We start from the raw sequence: 18,864 nt of genomic DNA on the forward strand, positions 1-18,864 counted from the left end.
ATTTGTGGTCCTACTTGAAAAACCAAATTAGTGCTGCCACGCTACCCCCTCGCAATGTGAGGGAATTGCAGGACCAGTCCTGCAAGGACCTATCAGCACCTTGTGGAATCAATCCCACGGCGGCTGCTAGCAGTTTTAAGGGCTAAAGGTGGTCCTACATGTTATAAATGTTTCGGACATTCACCAAAACGATTACGACATTCACCGGTAAAAATCAACACTCCCTTGATTTTTGTCATTCACTGTAACATATGCACCAAAAGATATTTATAATGTTCGCTAGATAGGACAGCAAATTTTACTGTCGGAAATAGAACCTAATTTAATATTATTAATTATAAAGCGATGAAAAATCTCGAATTAAATATTTTTAAAGTAGTTGTTTTATAGATCTTCATAAAGTTTATGCATAAATTCCGCCGAAAGAAGGTTGATTATTTAGAATTCCGTATCCGAAAGATATCTGCTCTATTGAATAAAGGGTAGATTCGTATATAAGTATATTCGTATTCGTATTCGTATACCGTTTAGGGTAAGGAAGGATCTATTTCGTCAATAGATCAGAATAATAGATTAATCTAATAATAATAATTCCAATATAATAAAAAATTATAATATAATACTAACAATAAGAAGATTTCGCAAATTTATGTTAGAAATCGTATTCTCTCGTATGTAAGATTTCAAATAATTGCGCTTGCGCATTTCTAGTGAGCATGTGTCAGTTTTCATTAAATGCGCATGCGCCAGTGAAAAATCTAAAACTTACGTAAGTGAAAATAAAAGATTTTGAAAAAATTCGTAAGTTAAAAACGCTTGCGTAGTAGAGTATAATTTTTAACTTTGACTACAAAATCAAAACAAGCGTTTACGATGGACGTAGACTATTTCTTTAAAGCTGTGACATATGATTCAAGAAGCTTTGCTCTACGTAAAACTGCGGATCTGTTAGCAGAAAAATGAGGTAGATTACTAATTTTGATGAATTTAGCTATGAAATACGCCGCTTATTATTATTATTTTTATTAAAAATATTTCTAAAAAAGTATTATTGTACTTCTATTGATTATTTAACTTCTTTAAACTAAATTGTATAGTTGAAATAAATATAATTTATAATTTTGAAATAGAGAAAATATATCTAGTTCAAGAAGCTTTGCTCTACGTAAAACTGCGGATCTGTGAGTAGAATAATGTGGTAGATTGCTAATTTTGATGAATTTAGCTATGAAATATGCCGCTTATTATTATTATTTTCATTAAAAATATATTTGAAACAGTATTATTGTACTTCTATTGATTATTTAACTTCTTTTAACTAAATTAATTTCTTTTGCCCGGAAAACATTTTACTTCTCATTTTACACACCAGACGGCAATACCAGGATATTTTTAAGGTAATTGTAGATAGTTAATTTTAAACCAGATGTCAGCACTAATCAAATACGTGTATTAAAGAAATGAGCACTTTTATGACCGTTTTCTTGAAAATTAACCGATCGTTAAGGGGTTAATATTCATTAACACTCTTACTTAGTATTGCATTATTGGTGGTGGCTCTTCTTCGTAGTATCTTGGTTGTGTATTGGCATAAACAACTGGATACACGGGGTAGGCAAATGCTCCAGCATTGGCACTGTTCCCATTTTGATTGTAGCTCCTCCTGCAGATAGGAGTATTTTGTCCGGGAACTGAAACGCAGGACATAGATTCCGAGTATCCATGGCAAACAGCGATCAGAAGGAAAACACAAGCAAAAGCAAATATTTTTCCCGTCATCTGAAAAAAAAATAAACAAAAAAATAAAATATAATCACATTAAATATAACCACAATCATAGTCACATTATATCACAAACATACTTTATATGACTAGTAGCACTGTTAATAAAGCTTTAATAAAAATAAAAAATATTTATTCAATAAAATGTCTTATTATAATTTCTTTACTAAATTACAAATAAATTTTTAGACTACTAAGAAAGAAACATAGTATTTTATAATTAAAAAAAAAATTAAAAAGTTGTGTGATCGCTATATTACGATCACTGGTTACCCATTGGTCAAATGCTTTTTCTTACTGGATTGAATCCATTAAGCGCCACAACGTTTCAAATCATGAGCTGCAAAAACTGTCTCTATTGATGTTTGTTGTCGAATTGGTTTTCAAATCTTGCCTATGTACATTGTTTCAAGACGTCACAAAATACTTTTCCTTCTTCAGTATTTATATTTATATTGAAATAACCATCAAGCAAGTAATTATAAGCTAATATTAAAAAGAGTATAAAAATACTTTAAATTATTATGATATAAATACATTACAAATGCCTGCTAGTGAAAATAAAAAGAAAAACAGCAGCGGTCGCCATAGCAACGCACACAATGACGGCGCGTGCGCACTGTTTGCTATTACTCTTGAACGCAGTTGAAAAGTGTGATGACGTAAGTTGCACTAGCCATCAAACCCAAAACAAGACCCATTTTGCCAATAGGCAATAGTTTTATTTGAAGACAATGGGATGCCTGCAAGTAACATAGTGGGGGTATCTTGATCCTGATTGGTTGTTTAAACGTGACATTCGTTTACGTTAGCAACTGCCCTTTCCATTCTATTTCGCGTAAGTCAAGCCCGTCAAGTATCAATTCTCTTAAGTGACACAATCTGAATTCTTACACAAAGATTTCAATTATTCATATTTCTCAACACAAAGACAGGTAGGAAGCCATTTGGAACATAAATAAACTAATTATGCATCGAAGTTGCCAGGTCCACAAAACATAAATACGTCACAGTTACAATAAAATGCATAAACAGATAAAAATTCTAAGTTAAGTAAAGACGTAGACGAGAAAGAACTACATTTCAATAAATTCGATGAGTGATATAGCGCTGTGTTTAACTAATTTCACGATAAGCAACATTTTGACTTATGTGGTGAAACTTAGCTCAAATTTAGCACACTATTTTTGTCTCGCAGTTGACTGATCGTTAAGACACGGTTCCCAGCCGATCATCAAAGTTAAGCATAACTGTGTGCGGGTGAGTGACCACTTGGATCAGTCTGCGTAGGGACTGGTTCTCGTTAAACTGTTCTACCGTAAAATGATGGACTTCGCGTTCAGGTCGTCGGGCTTCCGAAGCGGGGTTGCCATCCCCTCTGCCGAGGATCAAAATTGCGATGGCAAGTCTTTGGATCATCCTCAGGGATGCTTCCTAGGCCGTCGCCAATAGCCCATTTTGCAGCTCTAGTGGGACGTAAATGAACTACAACAATAACACGCCATTTTGCTTATAAGCGATCAGCTGGTGCCGACGTCACAGGTCACATGTGTGGGCGTTGTGATCTTCCTCTTCTTGAAGTGCGAGTACCCAATTCTTAAATTTTAACTCTTAATGAATTAAAAATGAATGTTAATTTTGAAAATTTCAGTGGAGGAAATTTGCAGTGGAGGAAACTATCGCATATTAAGGCTATAGTTTCCTAATAAACAAAACACAAATAATTTGACTCTTTACATTCCGATGTCTGCCCTGATTCATCAAGCCACCATTAGAAAAGTTTACGTCTTAATACGTATTTAGTAATTCCCTTTATTCTATGATCATAAATTATTAAATTGAAAATAAGTTAAGATTACATTCAGTATTTCAGTAATTTTTCGTTAGCATGTTTAAAGTACTCAAAGTAAAAACTATTGCTAGCGTCATATCGTTAGCTTCTTTCAAAAGCTTTCCGAGTTTATTCACCAACGGCTACCAAATACACTTGGAACCTAATTCTTCTCCGTAAAACATTAGTACCTTTATCCGCTAAAATGTGCTGTTTTCAAATCCGCTAAACTCTTTCATTATATTGATGCTTTCAAATAATACTTGCAGTTCAATACTCATTTTTTTACTGCAATCAAAAAACTTTCGCTTCCATGTAAAGTTTCGCTTTTGTCACCTGTTATTAACCACAACCTAACACATTTCCTTTCATTTTATTTAATTTATTTGCCTACTGGAGTTAATCTCTGACGTAAGTAAACTTTTTAACAATTAACTTTTTTGCTTCCGCCTTTGTCGCAACATTATTTTTACATTACATAACAAGAGCAAACATTATTTTAATTTTATTAAATTTTTTCCTCGTATAATGTCGGGCCAAGTTTCACATTGTAAGACAGTTTTAAAGGAATAGTAAAATAAATTGAGAAACTTTAAAAACAACTAATAATAACGAAAAACACTATCAATAATAATCGAGGCCGGGATAGCTCGATCGGTTGGGCACTGTGCCCATAGCCAAGAGTTCGTGGGTACGATCCCCGCCGACCGAAGACTCCTCGTGTAGTAAATGGGGACTGATGCACGTTAAATCTGTCGAGTCACAAAATCCTCCATGCTCCCATAACAAATCAATACCTCTGGGGGTACTGATCCAGGAGTTTACTTGTCTTCTGGATTGGTTCAAAATTACAAGACTACGGAGTTGAACATTACGGACATAATAGCAATAATACTCGAGCTGAGATAGAGCTTCAGCCTTTAAATGAGGTCAACTGGGTTCGAATCCCAGCGATGACTGGTAAATACGAATTCTTCATCCTTGTACAAACCGCAGTGCTAACGTAAAATATCCTCAGTGATAGACAGATCATGGGTTAGAGTCCCCTTGCTAACCGTGTGAGGTTTTCGTGGTCTTCCTCTCCGTGTAACGCAAATGCGAGTTAATTCCATCAAAATGTCCTCCACAAATTCAAAATTTCTCCCGATACTTGATCCAGGAGTTCCCTTGTCTTCTGGATTGGGTTCAAAATTACAAGGCTACGGAGTTGAACATTAATAGTCGTAAACCCAAAAATTGGGTCGACTGTTCAATGGCGGTTATAATATCAATAGTAGAGTAGAAATAAATCTATATATAAATTTTTTACCTTTTCAGTTGAGAGCTTTTAGTCTTTGGGGGAAGGAACAAGATTCAACTGTGAAAACGGCATCGCCAATACCTTAATTTATATATTGAAGATGTGTAGAAAAAAACGATGAAACGCCAACTCGGCAATAAATTAACTTGTCAACACCTCAGCGTAGTCAAAAGAATAATTGCGAATTGTTCTTATTGCGACACACAAGAAAATTTAATGATCGTCCGGTACGGAGAATCCTCTCATATTTGATACAAATATTTCGTGACTCCCCAAACTGTGAGACACATTCATTTATTCCAAACTCATTGAGAAAGCGCAAATGAGATACATTATTACGTAAGGTGGGGATTGTTTGTAAGCTTGGCACTTGTATGCCACATAAAATATGGAAGGCATTGTGGCGGACGCCTCATTTTGACCAGTCCTGTGACGTACAAAGTGTCGCACGACTTTTATGTGACAGTAAATTACCTCCTTGGGTTATGTTTATTTATTTTCGTTCTGTCCTGACTTTTGTTTATTACTTTTCTGAACCATTGTGAAGATCAAATTTCGTGCAAATGCTTGAGAGTGTTTAACGTTATTTACTAGTTAAGCTATACATGTGAGTGATGGCGTAACAAGTATAGTCTTTTTCACAAATCATTGAAATCGTAAACTAGTGTCCGGCTGTTAATTTTTTAAACCTTTAAAATGCACGGGACAATTTTGTTTTCTCTACTAGTTCTTTCATTGTTTAACGGTTTAATCGTTTGCAACCGAGTATTTGAGTTCAAAATCTCCAATTTTAAATTTGGCATACTAATTGCGAATGATTCTTTCAGCTAATGCAACCTCATTATACACATCACAAATGTGACGAGTAGCTTTTGTAACCTTAGCAACTTAAAACTTAGCAACTTAGTAACCTTAGCAACTTGATTAAAAGCAAAAAGACAGAGGTGTAGAAACATGCTCATATTTCTCAACTTGATTTTCCGTTTTAAGGGACTGAAAATTAACTCGAACAAAAGCACATTTGATGAAAAGCACCCAAAAACATTTGATGACATGTGGAAGAAAATAAACAAAAAAATAAGTAAATAAATAAAAAACGGCCGAAGCTTAGTTACCAACCCAATAAAATCTTTCTTATAAATTCTTTCTGAATTTTAGCCATTTCTGGTGCCAATTATAACTGAAATAATCAGTTCTACGCTCATCAATTCCATAGATAACTATAAACCATTCACAAAGAAAAATAATAAGTGTTGTGTAACATACTACACTAAATATACTCCTTAAAAGATTCTTATTGTTTGTTTTTGTGAATCCACTGGTATGATTGAATTTCCAAAATGCTTTTAAGATAGTTTCAAAAAAAATGTTCAAAAATTTGGTAATTGACTGATATTAATGCAACCCCTTTATGGAAGATAATTTCATAAGACTTCCTGCAAAATTTTTAATGAATTTTTCATAAAGTTGCATTAGATCATACGTAACGTATGCCATAGATAACTTATGCTGGACAGTGGCACTTAAACTATGCTGAACAGTGGTATAAAACAATTTATGCTATAAAAACAAGAAATAAAAATCATAAACAGAACTGACTGTCTTAAGAAAGTGTGTTCGGCAACACATTATCTTCGGTACATTATTCCAGTGCATTCAGTACTTCAAATTTAAAGCTATTAACGTTAAAACTAACTATTTCTAAGGATTTCCTAAAAAATAAACTAAATAAATTCTAAAATAAAAGAAGCTATTGATACTAACTAATTTTTATGCAATTGCGTTTTTCAACTACAATTGACAAACTTAAAAACTCCTAACAAAAACTAAAATCCAATTCAAATTGAAAAATAAACATTATGAAAGAGAAATAATGATAGCAATCCAAATCTTTAACCCTTTCGTGTAGTTTTACTTGATGCACTTTTGTGCATCAAGGGGATCGCATAAATATTTTATTTAATAACTGTCGTTGAACAGCCAACCCAATTTTGGGTTTACGACTACTAATGTTCAACTCCGTAGCCTTGTAATTTTGCACCTAATCCAGAAGACAAGGGAACTCCTAGATCAAGTATTAGAAAAAATGTTAGCTTCGTGGTGGACTTTTTGATAGAATTAACACTCATTTGCGTTACATGGAGAGGAAGACAACGAGAACCTCCCACGGTTAGCCTGACGGCAAGGGTACTCTAACCTATGGTCCGTCTACCACTGAGGATATTCCGCGTCAGCACTGTGGTCGGTGCAACCCGGATGCGGAATTTGTTCATCGCTGGAATTCGAACCCGGTTTACCTCATTTAAAAGCTAACGGTCTATCCCCTGAGCCATCACGGCTCTGCAACAAACTTCTAGGGGAGTTAGGACTCGTCATCAGAACTAAAACTGCATAGGATTCCATGCCCCGGAAGTGCAGTCATACTCCGCTAGGGGCCTTTCTCTAATATAAACTATTTCTTCGTTTGCTTCTGAACAGGTCACATTAGGAAAGCTCCCCTATTCACGTATACGACTTTTCCGGGAATCCGATACAGGTATAATCCTGATGATATACCTAACTCACCTAGAAGTTTGTGGCAACATTTACGCGACGCCCTGATATATATAGAACGTTTTTAAACTTGTACCTTTTGGCAAAAATAGACTAAAAATGTCATTTTAAAAAAATTTCAGGAGCAAAGCTAATTTCCGATTTGAAATACCCACATCCGAAGTGGGCAAAATCAAGTATTTGTATTAATGCAACAAATAATTTGTTAATCAGCATTTTGTTGACATTGAAATTTTGATACTCAGGTTTTCGTGGAATTCAAATATTTGTTACTCGTCAAGATAATTATCCATGTTATTGTACGAGTAGTAAGAACCGTGTACTAACTGAAGGTTGCCATTCAATTTTAATCTTTCTTATTTTGTATACATTGATATGATAATTTGTAACGTGTTTCCATTTTTTTTTCTGATCGGAGATATTAATCATAAAATATATTTATTGAAATAATTTTGACAGAAGTACATCTTCTGAAAGGGAATAAAAGAAGAAAATATATACCATTTTATATTGCGTATCAACTTACATTTGAATTCGTCGAACAATAACTTTTCACCTGAAAGGAAACATTTCTGTTTTTCTACTTTCGAAAGAAAATTACAAATTTAAATCTCTTATTTGCTTACTAGCGTTGCGCAAAAGAAAACTTGCTTGAAATTTCCATTATTCAGGTATTTCATAATATTTGAACTCCTCCCGCCACGCTTGCATACTGAAACAAGTTTCAAATATAAAAAAAAATTAATAATAATATAATTAAGATCATAAGTAATGTCTCCCTCTTAAAAAAAAAAAAATTGCCGTCACTATTACATAAGTGCATACGTATAAGTACATTGTATGAACATACGTATTGTATATATACCTATGAATGTGTTTTGCATGTACACATATACGTACGCATTTGTACGTACGTAGGTATACTTTTGCATACACACATATACATTTTATGTGTATACGTGCATTATGTACATACGTACAGTGTATGTGCATACATACGTACGTCTTCTTACATACTTTGCATGCATACTAACATACATTATGTGTCCTATTTACTTACACTTGAGCATACAATGTACGTAAGTACTGATATACTATGTACGTATATACAATGTATGTAAGCTTTCAACTTTTTTTTTACTTATTCATGCAAATATTTATATACAATGCTCGGTCGCGTATATATACACATAAACATACTGCGAAGTTAAGTGCTCATGTATGTACAACATCTATATATATATTTCTCTTACACGGCGACAAAAAAAGCCTCATTACAACTCCCCGAATGGCAACGCTAGAAAATCGACCAATGATTGCCACTAAAAATGTCACATGCCAAATCTAGCTGAGATGGCTCAACATATAGCACTTTTAAAAATGGAAACTGAAATAACCAGAGAGAGCATAAGCTAGGCAGAAGTGAGTAGTCTTTGTCGATAGATCTCTATTTTAGTATTTTGTCGAAAGCGCTTTTTTTCACGAATTTATATATTACGAATTTATTTGACGATTTTTGATTTATATCACGAATTTATTTGTTTTACTAGAATTTATTTGTTTATGCAGGTTTTTCCATTGCAATTCACTTATTTCAATTTTTAATAGACTTAATTATAGCCAAAATTTTAACCTTTTTAAAGAGATATCAGTTTTAGAAATTTTATCTTAAGATTTTATACTATGGCACATTTCTAATAGGTTTAATGAATTACATGTCATTTATTTGAATTCAAATTTATTTTAATGACTTAGTATTTACTAAAAAGATGTAATTTTGTTTAAAAAAAAAGTTGTTATATGGATTTGAATGATTGTTTTGAATTCTTAGAATTTTGTGCATTTGCAATGTACCTAAGTTAGTAGCGAGCGAAGCAAACCATATAAGATTGCGTAGCAATTTTCGGGGATTGGCGAGCGTTAGCGAGCAGGGGGCGCAGCCCACTAGTATTTATGAATTCGCGCAGTAACTATTTTTACAAGTATTCGTTAGATTATGTTTGCTGGTAAAAATGACTGCTTATAATCGTACATATTGATTACATTGATAACTTAAAATAAAAGATTTCGGTCATTTGTAATCATTTTTGCGTCTTATTGTGATTACTCGTAATCATAATCATTTTTATCTGAAATCGTTACTTGTAACTTATAAAAATAATTACAAGTAGTTCATTACGTTTTATTTGTAGTTGTCCCAATCGTAGTCAATTAGAGTATTCCGTGCCCATTTCTGTTGAGCAGTGAAATTATTCAGTTATTCTTGACTAATGAATAAAGAATAATGATTGAAAATAATGAAAGATTTATTGTTTATTCAGAATATTTCGGACTAATGAATAAATCTTCATTCTTTATTCAGGAAGATTTTGAATATGTATTCATCATTCTTTATTCATCATTCTGAATGACAAATGCCCATCTCTGTTTTAGACCTAGTTTCATGTAATAATATGGGGGTCATATTCTTTGAAAATACACTTTATATATCTAAAAACACATAAGAATATTTTTAAATTAGTTTTATTCATTCTAAATTACGCAAAAGAACTAACATGTATATAGAACTGACACTTTGTTTATTTTTCAAAATCTTTTGAAAAGCAAAATTCTTTCAAAACTAGATTTATATTAAAATAATAATAATAATAATCATATATAACAAGAAATGTCTAAAGAATATTTTTAAATAGATTTTTTAGAGCAAAACAATCAAAATTCGGTGTTAGTTCTTTATAACGTAAGAAATAACCCTGAAGGATATTTTTTAAAAATTTTGAATTGCAGAATTCCCTTAAAACTGATTTCATATTGAAATATGGGAGTCATATTCTCAAAACGCATATATATCTAAATAGAAATACTTAAAAAATAGCTTTAAAATAGTTTATTCTAAATAGATTTTAGTGATTTTTTTTTCAGTCAGAGATAATCTTATAATCTTAAAAATAATCTGCAATGATCTTAATAATAATCCTAACTCTTATCTGGTTTATAATCAGCAGCCTGACAAATCGAAAACACACTGTAGTGCTTCTGCATCGTTATAATTTTCAGAATGAGAAGGAAAAAAAAAGATTAGCTATTGCAAATAAGTTTCAATTAAATAATGATAAAATGTGCCGATTAATATAGAAATAATAATTCAAATGCCATTGATTTTCATTAAATGTCTTTATTCAAAATTTCAAAATGTCACATTTTTGAAAGAATTTTCTTCCATCTGAAAAGCAACAAAAAAAAATTACATTTCAGTTTCATTTATAATCAAACAAACAGTCATAAAATGTTATTACTTTGAAACAATCACAAGATACCAAAAAAAAAGAAGAAGAAAAAAAAAGAAATCTGGCAAATTATGTTTTAAAGAAACTCCGAACAAGAAACTCCGCTACAGACGTTTCGGGTTTGAAATTTTAGTTTTTTTTTTCCCTTTCATATCTGTAGCATTTAATATGAGAAAATTTTATTTTAATATTCTAGAGAATTATGGAATTTTACTGTTGGAAATTGCAAAAACCGCAGAAAGTTGCTTGAAAGAGGGTTGCCGCGGTCCTTGAAAATTTTTAGTCTTCTTCTTCTTCAGCACGACAGTCCTTTACAGGCCTTGACTGCCTCAACCACACGTAGCCTCCTGTTCATGGCGACTTTTTTCCAGTTGTTTATCCTTAATACTTTTAGATCTTCAGCAGTGTCATCGAGCCATCTAGTTGGAGGTCTTCCTCTAGCCTGAGATCCCGGAGGATTTTTAAAGGTGGCGATTCGGACTATATTATTTGAAAATTTTTAGTAGTGTTAGTAAATTTAGGTTAATGCTAGAAGATATTTCTTATTTTTATGTACCACTTCGTAGTTAAGTAGTTTAAAAGCTGGAATTTTCCTGCATATATACTTTCTTTGGAAAACAATTTTTAGTGGTAGTTACACAGAAATTAAATTATCGACATTTGTTTAATTTTTGTTACCACTTTTTAAAATTTATAAGACCCGAGGAAACCCTGTTACAAGGTACATTTTACTGTTGAAAGCAGTCATATGTGATGGGTTTTTTAAGTAAGAGCCGTTTGAAAATAAAAACCGAACGAAAGAAAATTTTCATGAAGGAAATTTAGTTTTTGATTCTACATAAGTTTCTCTTTTTTTTTTTCAAAATAGTTACCAAGCTCGCTTAAACGCTTTTTATACCTTACAACTAGATTTAGAATACCTTCTTCATAGTTACTTGACACCTGCTCCGAAAACCAAGAGGTCACGACCCTTTTCACGTTATTGGTGTCAGCCAAAATGATGTATGAAACATCGGAAAATTACTTAGCGCAAGGTCTGGGCTGTATTGATGAGTGGTCCAAAACTTCACAGCAAAAAGAATTCAATAAAGTTCGGGACTGAGCTGTGAAGAGAGTCATAGTCATGGAGGTAGCAAAATTCCCTGTAAATATGCCAGTAGGAAGCTTCGGTAACTTCACAAATCTGCAGGCGAGTGTAGTATGCAGACAAGTTTTTTGCCGACTAAAAACGAATCACAGACCGTACCTCATACGCGGCAGTTGATTTGTTAAACCTGAACATTTTAAACACACAGAACTGACTGTACAGGTTTCCTACACAACTGAAACTGAGCAAAGTTGTACCCAAGGAATGTCAGGACACGACGCAAGCACTCGATGCTACGCAAGCGTCATCTATTAGTGTACACAACAAAACGGCCCTTATAAAACAGTCCTCGTATTTTGGTAGGTTGGTAGGTACTTTATTTACGTTGCACTAGAGCTGCACAATAGGTTGTGGTCTGGGAAACATCCCTGGGGATGATCCGAAGACTTGCCATCGCAATTTTGATCCTCGGCAGACGGGATGGCTCCCCACCTTTGGTAGCCCGATGACCTGCGCGAAGTCGAGCACTTTGCGGTAAAACAGTTTAACGAGGACCGATATCACGCACCCTCGGACCCTATGCGGGCTGATCAAAGTGATAACCCACCCGCTTACTGACCGCAGCCAGTGATGCTTGACAGTGATGCGTGTAACTGATTAGGAATTTTAAAAAAAGTACACAACAAACTTTTGAGGATTCTAACTAGTGCGGCATCATGCTTTAATAAAATAAAAAAACACTGATAAAGAATTTTAAAAAAAGTACAAAAGAATCTTTTGTGGCATCTAAAAAGTACCTCATCTTTTTGAGGGATTTAAAAAGTAGAGCATCATGTTTTAATTAAAAAAAACTGAAAAAGAATTTTTTAAAAAAGTACATTTGAAACTTTTGAAGGATCTCAAAAGTTTGCTTAAATTGTGAAAAATTGAAAAAAAAAATTAAAAAGTACAAAAGAAACTTTTGCTGGATCTAATCTTACACAAGGTTACCTTATCGTCTTCCAAATACGAATGCAAAAGGATCAAATCCACCTGGACCCATTCCTGAAATTCGTAAAAATATTAGTAAGAATTTCATTTTCGAAAGAAGCAGTAATAACAATTTTTTATAAGCTATCTTAAACTAATAATGCTACGTAAATAGAACCCGTTTCTATAATCCAAAACATTCTTTTCTATAATCATAATTCTTTTCTATAATCGAAATTCGTTTCTATAATTGAAACACAGCATAAGAGAGGGAAACACTGAGACGTAGAAGATAAATTCAAATAAATTGCAACAAGGAAAAAAGAGTTTAACAAATAAGGAATGGAAAGAACCACGATCATTACTCGATTATCGTGCTCAAGCTTGTTCCCCACTCCCAAATAGTGAAGCCACTTTGTTCAATGTTGCAACTTGTTTGTAAATATTCTCTTCTGCATCTTCGTGTTTCTCTCATTCAGCAGAGGAAGATTTTTAATTATCGAAAAAAAAAGCTGTAATATATCTATTGCCTCAATTTTACGAGTATATTTTGTAAAATTAAGGTAACAGTATATCATTCTTAAAAAATTGAGCTAATTTTAAAAATTTTCGTATAACTGAGGTAATAATATATCAATTTGAGATAATAGTGTAAAAATTTTGAAGTATAGTACATCAATTTCTCTTCAGGAGTTTATAAAAAAATTGTGAATACGCTCTCTTCAAGAGTTTGTAAAAAAAAATTAAAAATAAAATTTATTTTATTTTAAAACCGTCGCTAAACAACAGACACAATTTTGAGTTTTATGACTACCAATGTTTAACTCCGTAGCTTTGTAATTTTAAACCCGATCCCGAAGACAAAAGAACTCCAGGATCAAGCATTGGGCCTCTGTGGAGAACTTTTTGATGGAACTAACCCCCATTTGCATTACATGGAGATGAAAACCAAAGAAAACCTCCCACGGTTAGCTTGATGGCTAGAGGACTCTAACCCATGATCCGTCTACCACTGACGATATTTTACGTCAGTACTGCTTTAGGTGTGAGCTGGTTGCTGAATTCGTATTGACCGGCAGTCGCTGGGTTTCGAGCCCGTATCATCTCATTGAGAATGGAGAACTGTAGGCGACCACGCGCTCTTTTTATAATTGTTATGAGTCTGTAACAATTACTGAGTGATAGTAGTCCATCATTATACAACGCCCTCGTAACTAATCATGAAATTGGAGTAAAAATGTAGAAAAACCACTATTTTGTGATAGCGGTTCAATTTTTTATATTTGAATAGTTACTGCATCACTGCTTCAACTATTGAAAATTCTTCATTGATTTTAACAATTTTCATCTAATTCAAGAATGCCACAGGTGACTAAAAAGGTAAAAAGTTACCACTTTTTACATTCATTTTTATCAACTCATTTTTATTTATTTATAATCTCCTTAATGAATCAAAGGTAATTACCATCACGACTTACAATTCAAATTATTCATATTTAAGGCAAACATGCTTTATAAGAGCCTTTAATAGTAAACTGAAAAAGTAATGCTAGAAAAGGTTGCTAATTTTATTCTCTTTTAATAAGTTTTGGAAATTTATTAGTCACCACTTTTTGAATTTAGTCGCCAGTGACAATCTTGCTAATTAAAAAAAATCTCGTCAATTTTTCACAGCGAAGTTAAATAGTTTAAATATTTAACCAAATGAAGAGTTATGCTTTAAGCTACATGCGTATAAAGCAACACGACTTGAGTAAGGCACAAATAAAGAAACAGAAATGAAAATACTGTAGTTTCGATTCTTTAAACAGATGCCTTCCAGGGTGTAGAAACACAACGTGACAACAGAAAAGTAACAAGACAAACACAAACAAAGTTGTTTAAACAGAATTTTAATTATCTTGTTTAAGCATGTTATTCATCTCCTACCAGTTAAAAGAATTTTGAACGTATTTGTCTCGTTACTTTTCAGTCGTATTGTTGTATTTCGACAATGAGAAATGCTTCTGTTTATAGAACCGAGACTATAGTATGTCTTTTTTCTGAGTCTTTAGTTGTGATTTATTTAGGTTTTTTGTTTTGTTTATACGTACGTGTTTATACATACGTAACGCAAAAGCGGAGCTCCTCATTTGGTTGAATATTAGAGTTATTAAACTTCTTTAAATAAAAATTTGATTTTCAAAATTGTTTGGCACAATGAATATAAATGAAACTTGCCTCCAAATCCTGGTGGCATTCCTCCGAATGCAAAACCACCCTGATTGGGAACATTACCTGCAAAATTAAAAATATTAATTCAGATAAAAATACATTGGTCAAATGGCTAAAAATGTATCCCTAAAAATACATTTGAGCCTCGATTTAACGAATTGATTAGGACGGACAAATCCGTTCGTTATATCGAAGCAATTCGTCTAAACGAATATCAATTTTTGTAAAGAGTATGGTATATTAATGAAAAATACCCTTAGATATACAGATATGAAAAAAAGTTTTTATTGCTTACTACGAACTTACAAATTATAAGTTATGCGTTAGGAAATCAACTTTAAAATGATCTTAATTCTTTAACACTACTTGCATTTAAAACATAATACATTTTACATAATTACACACATGGATAAGGGTATGAAATATTCAAAATTTTAAGAGCGAAAAATTGAAAGTTTTAGTTTTTTGAGTGAATTTTTTTCCAGCGATTGTTGTTCGTTAAACCAACGCTAAATTTTCGTTAAATTATAGCATTTTAGCACCCTTTTTGCCGGGACAGAGGATATACTCATTAATTCGGTGAATTCGTTAAATCAAAGTACGTTAAATCGAGGTTCGACTGTAGATATGTCGAATCAGAAATATTTTTATCACCCAATGGTTTCCAGTTAGGGAAAAATTCCTCCAGGATCACTTTCCTGAATTTTCTAATGGGTAGATAGATTTCGTACGGAACTTCTTTTATCGAAAAAAATCCAAAAATAGATTCCGGATCTGAGTTTGAAACTTATTTCCAATATAAAGACATATTTAAAGATAAATCAGTCCAAAAAGTTGGATCTCTAATGTCCAAGAAGCGAAAAGTTCTATCAGGACATAGTTTCCAACTTGCATTTATTTATTTTACCAAGTCAGACTTTCGCAAATCGGTAACATTGAAAGTGTGTTGACATTTTTATTTCTACAACCCTGCATCTAAAAATTGGCGAAGGAAAAAAATAATAATAAAATATAAATATGGCGCCATCTATGCGAGGCGCTATCCAGTAGCACCACCCATGGCCAAAATTCGATTTCCGTCACATCCATTCGTCACACTCGCTTATAAGGCGGACCCATTCATACATCTATTCATTCATCCACAGATCGTAATTTTGACCTGAACCAGAGAACGATCAATCTCCGATTCAATACCCACATAGGTATAATTTGTCATGGGAACAGGGAGGACTTTGTGACCCGACAGATTTAACGTGCATCCGTCATCATTTACTACACGGGGAGTCTACGGCTGGCTAGATTCGAACCCCCGTTCTCACGAACGTGAGTCCAGAGCTCTGTCAACCAGGCTATCCCGGTCCCACCAAATTGCGGTCAAATGAGATCATCAATTTGTGGTCTTCTTGCTCTCTGGCCATCTTTACATCCCAGACAAGCTGATACATATCGATATGAAGATGAGTGATGATAGGCCGCTATCGGGAATCGAACCCAATGACAACTTAGTGCCTGAACCACCGTGGCGTTGTAGCTAAGTTCGTAGATACCAGTCTAATTCATTTTTGAATAATCAATAACTACTTAATTTTTAAGCATTTAAGTAGTCCGATATAAAAAAAATTTCTTCTACAGGATTACTTTTCTATATCAAACTTCAAAATTTAACAAAAAATAAATAAATAAATAATCTGACCCGATGTTATCCTGGAAGAACTAGCTCTTCCATTGCCTGTGTTTCCTGTGGAAGCAAAGTCATCGGAATAACTGTTGTATGGCCCGGAGCCGGCTCTTGAGCTGGACATGGCCACATTTCCGCTTCCACTCTCCTGTGTGCATCTTTGAACACCATTTACAAAGCTGCAGGACATAGAACTGGACATACCTTGACCACCGCCAACATACATCATTGATATCAGCAAAAAACAGATCAGAACAGACTCCATTATCTGTGGTGGAAAGGGAAAAAAAGAATTTATATATATATTTTATAGGAAACGAAAATAATAAAACTAATCTATTGAGAGTATATGTCGCCGCTAAAGTGTAGAAATCATCTATTTCTTTGGATTATCTTGCTTATGTACTGATTAATTAGAGTTATCGCTAGAAGTGTCAAAAAGTGTTTGTCTTCTCAAATTGCCTAGGTAACCAGCAAACTACCGAGATAATCTACACATTATCAACTGGATACTCGTTAAAGTGAAAATAAGATCTTTTCTTAAATTACGTAGGTAACCAGCTAACTACCTAGATAATATACACATTGTCACTGGATACTCGTTAAAGTGAAAATAAGATCTTTTCTCAAATTGCGTAGGTAACCAGCAAACTACGTGCATTTTCGATTATCAATGTTCAACTCCTTAGCCTTGAAATTTTGAACCCTATCCAAAAGACAAGGGAACTCCTAGATCAAGTATTATGAGTAATTTGCCTTCGTGGAGGACTTTTTAATGGAACTAACCCGCACTTGCGTTACAGGGAGAGGAAACCCCCGAAACCCTCCCACTGTTAGCCCAACGCAAGGGGACTCTAACCCATGATCCGTTTACCACTGAGACTAGTTTACGTCAGTGGTGTGATCGTTGCAAGTCGGGTTCGGAATTCTTATCTAACGATCATCGTTGGGATTCGAATCTCCTTCTGAGGAGAGGGCTCTACCCCCTGAGCCACCAAGCTCTCTACCTCTTTATCACAAAATGTAACATTTCCCCACACGACATTTGTACAAAAAAAATACTATTGATTAGACTCGGTTTTTTTATGACAAAAATTTAAAAACAAATTCTATTAAAATATTTTATAGCCGACTTTATATGTTTTTATTTTATCCAAAATATATACTGTCACACTTTTTATTATATACGCTTGTCACAAACTGCCAAAAATTCACGAATCCCGTACCTCCCGACTAAAAGTGACATTATTTGTGTGACGAACCTAAACGCAAATCTTTAATGAAGAATAAAATATATTTTTTATATGTTAATTTTTCTTGCAAATTTATTCTTTTATCTTAAATTTTTTAACTTTTCTTAGTTATTAAATAGATATCACAATAATCATTTAAAAATCTACCCATACTATATTAAATGAAAAAAATAAATAAACTTCTTTTCTAAAGAAAAAACTAAGAAATTCTTTTTTAAATTTTACCTCACTAATTTTTAAAAAATCCTAATCAGTCCTAAGAACTTCAAACGTATTGAAATTTGTGTTTCATTATTAGAGCAGATATTTTCACGTTGGCAGTGGCGTAGCGAGGGGTGGGCAAGGGGGGGGGGCATCATGCCCCGGGCGCTACTCACAAAGGGGCGCCAAATGGTCCGCGAAACAAAAAATTGCTGAATAATTTTTGTTATAATTGATTTCTGGAAAATATATTTTAAATTTAGTGCCAGTGTAATATAATAAATGTTAATTCGGAAATAAAAAAGAACACTAATAGTCTAAATCAAACTGTAATAATATATTCATAATAGAAATGGCACGTCTTTTCTACTGGCAGGGCGACCTGTGTCTGTCAGCACTTCCTTATGGCATCTACGCTGTGTGGTTACATAAATTATCTCCTTTCTTGATTTGTCTGATAAAATAATATGTTACAATAAATATTTGCAGTGTACACAGTACAAACATTCTTCCTTTCAGAACACTATTTTTTTTTCAGTTCTGGAAACGCAATGTAGCTTACGCTTGTAATTTTAAAACAGTAACAATAACACTCTAATGTACTTACATGTACAGTCACGGTCAACTAATCGTCTAATGCCAAAATCTTGGTTTTCTCGACGGGACGGTAATGAAGAAGAAGGAACTGAAGTTAACCGATCCTGGTTAT

The 18,864-nt window shown here is 33.3% G+C and overlaps 1 protein-coding gene across 4 annotated transcripts in view; it reads right to left on the bottom strand.

Moving 5' to 3' along the window:
- Window positions 1-18,864, bottom strand: part of LOC107452916 (uncharacterized) — a 32,866-nt gene that overhangs the window by 5,387 nt on the left and 8,615 nt on the right. For 2 of the 4 annotated variants that reach the window (XM_043056290.2, XM_043056288.2), the window contains exons 2-5: window positions 16,717-16,969; window positions 15,030-15,086; window positions 12,831-12,884; window positions 10,622-10,689 (exon numbers count right to left, since the gene is read on the bottom strand). In XM_043056290.2, the coding sequence (XP_042912224.1) occupies window positions 12,832-12,884; window positions 15,030-15,086; window positions 16,717-16,966 (360 nt within the window). In that variant the 5' untranslated portion in view covers window positions 16,967-16,969 and the 3' untranslated portion in view covers window positions 10,622-10,689; window position 12,831. Of the gene's footprint in view, window positions 1-10,621; window positions 10,690-12,830; window positions 12,885-15,029; window positions 15,087-16,716; window positions 16,970-18,864 lie in introns of those variants that run through there. The other 2 variants (XM_071177874.1, XM_071177875.1) reach the window with 2 other exon arrangements.

This window comes from Parasteatoda tepidariorum, chromosome 2 (assembly GCF_043381705.1).
Source record: "Parasteatoda tepidariorum isolate YZ-2023 chromosome 2, CAS_Ptep_4.0, whole genome shotgun sequence".
NCBI lineage: Eukaryota > Metazoa > Arthropoda > Arachnida > Araneae > Theridiidae > Parasteatoda > Parasteatoda tepidariorum.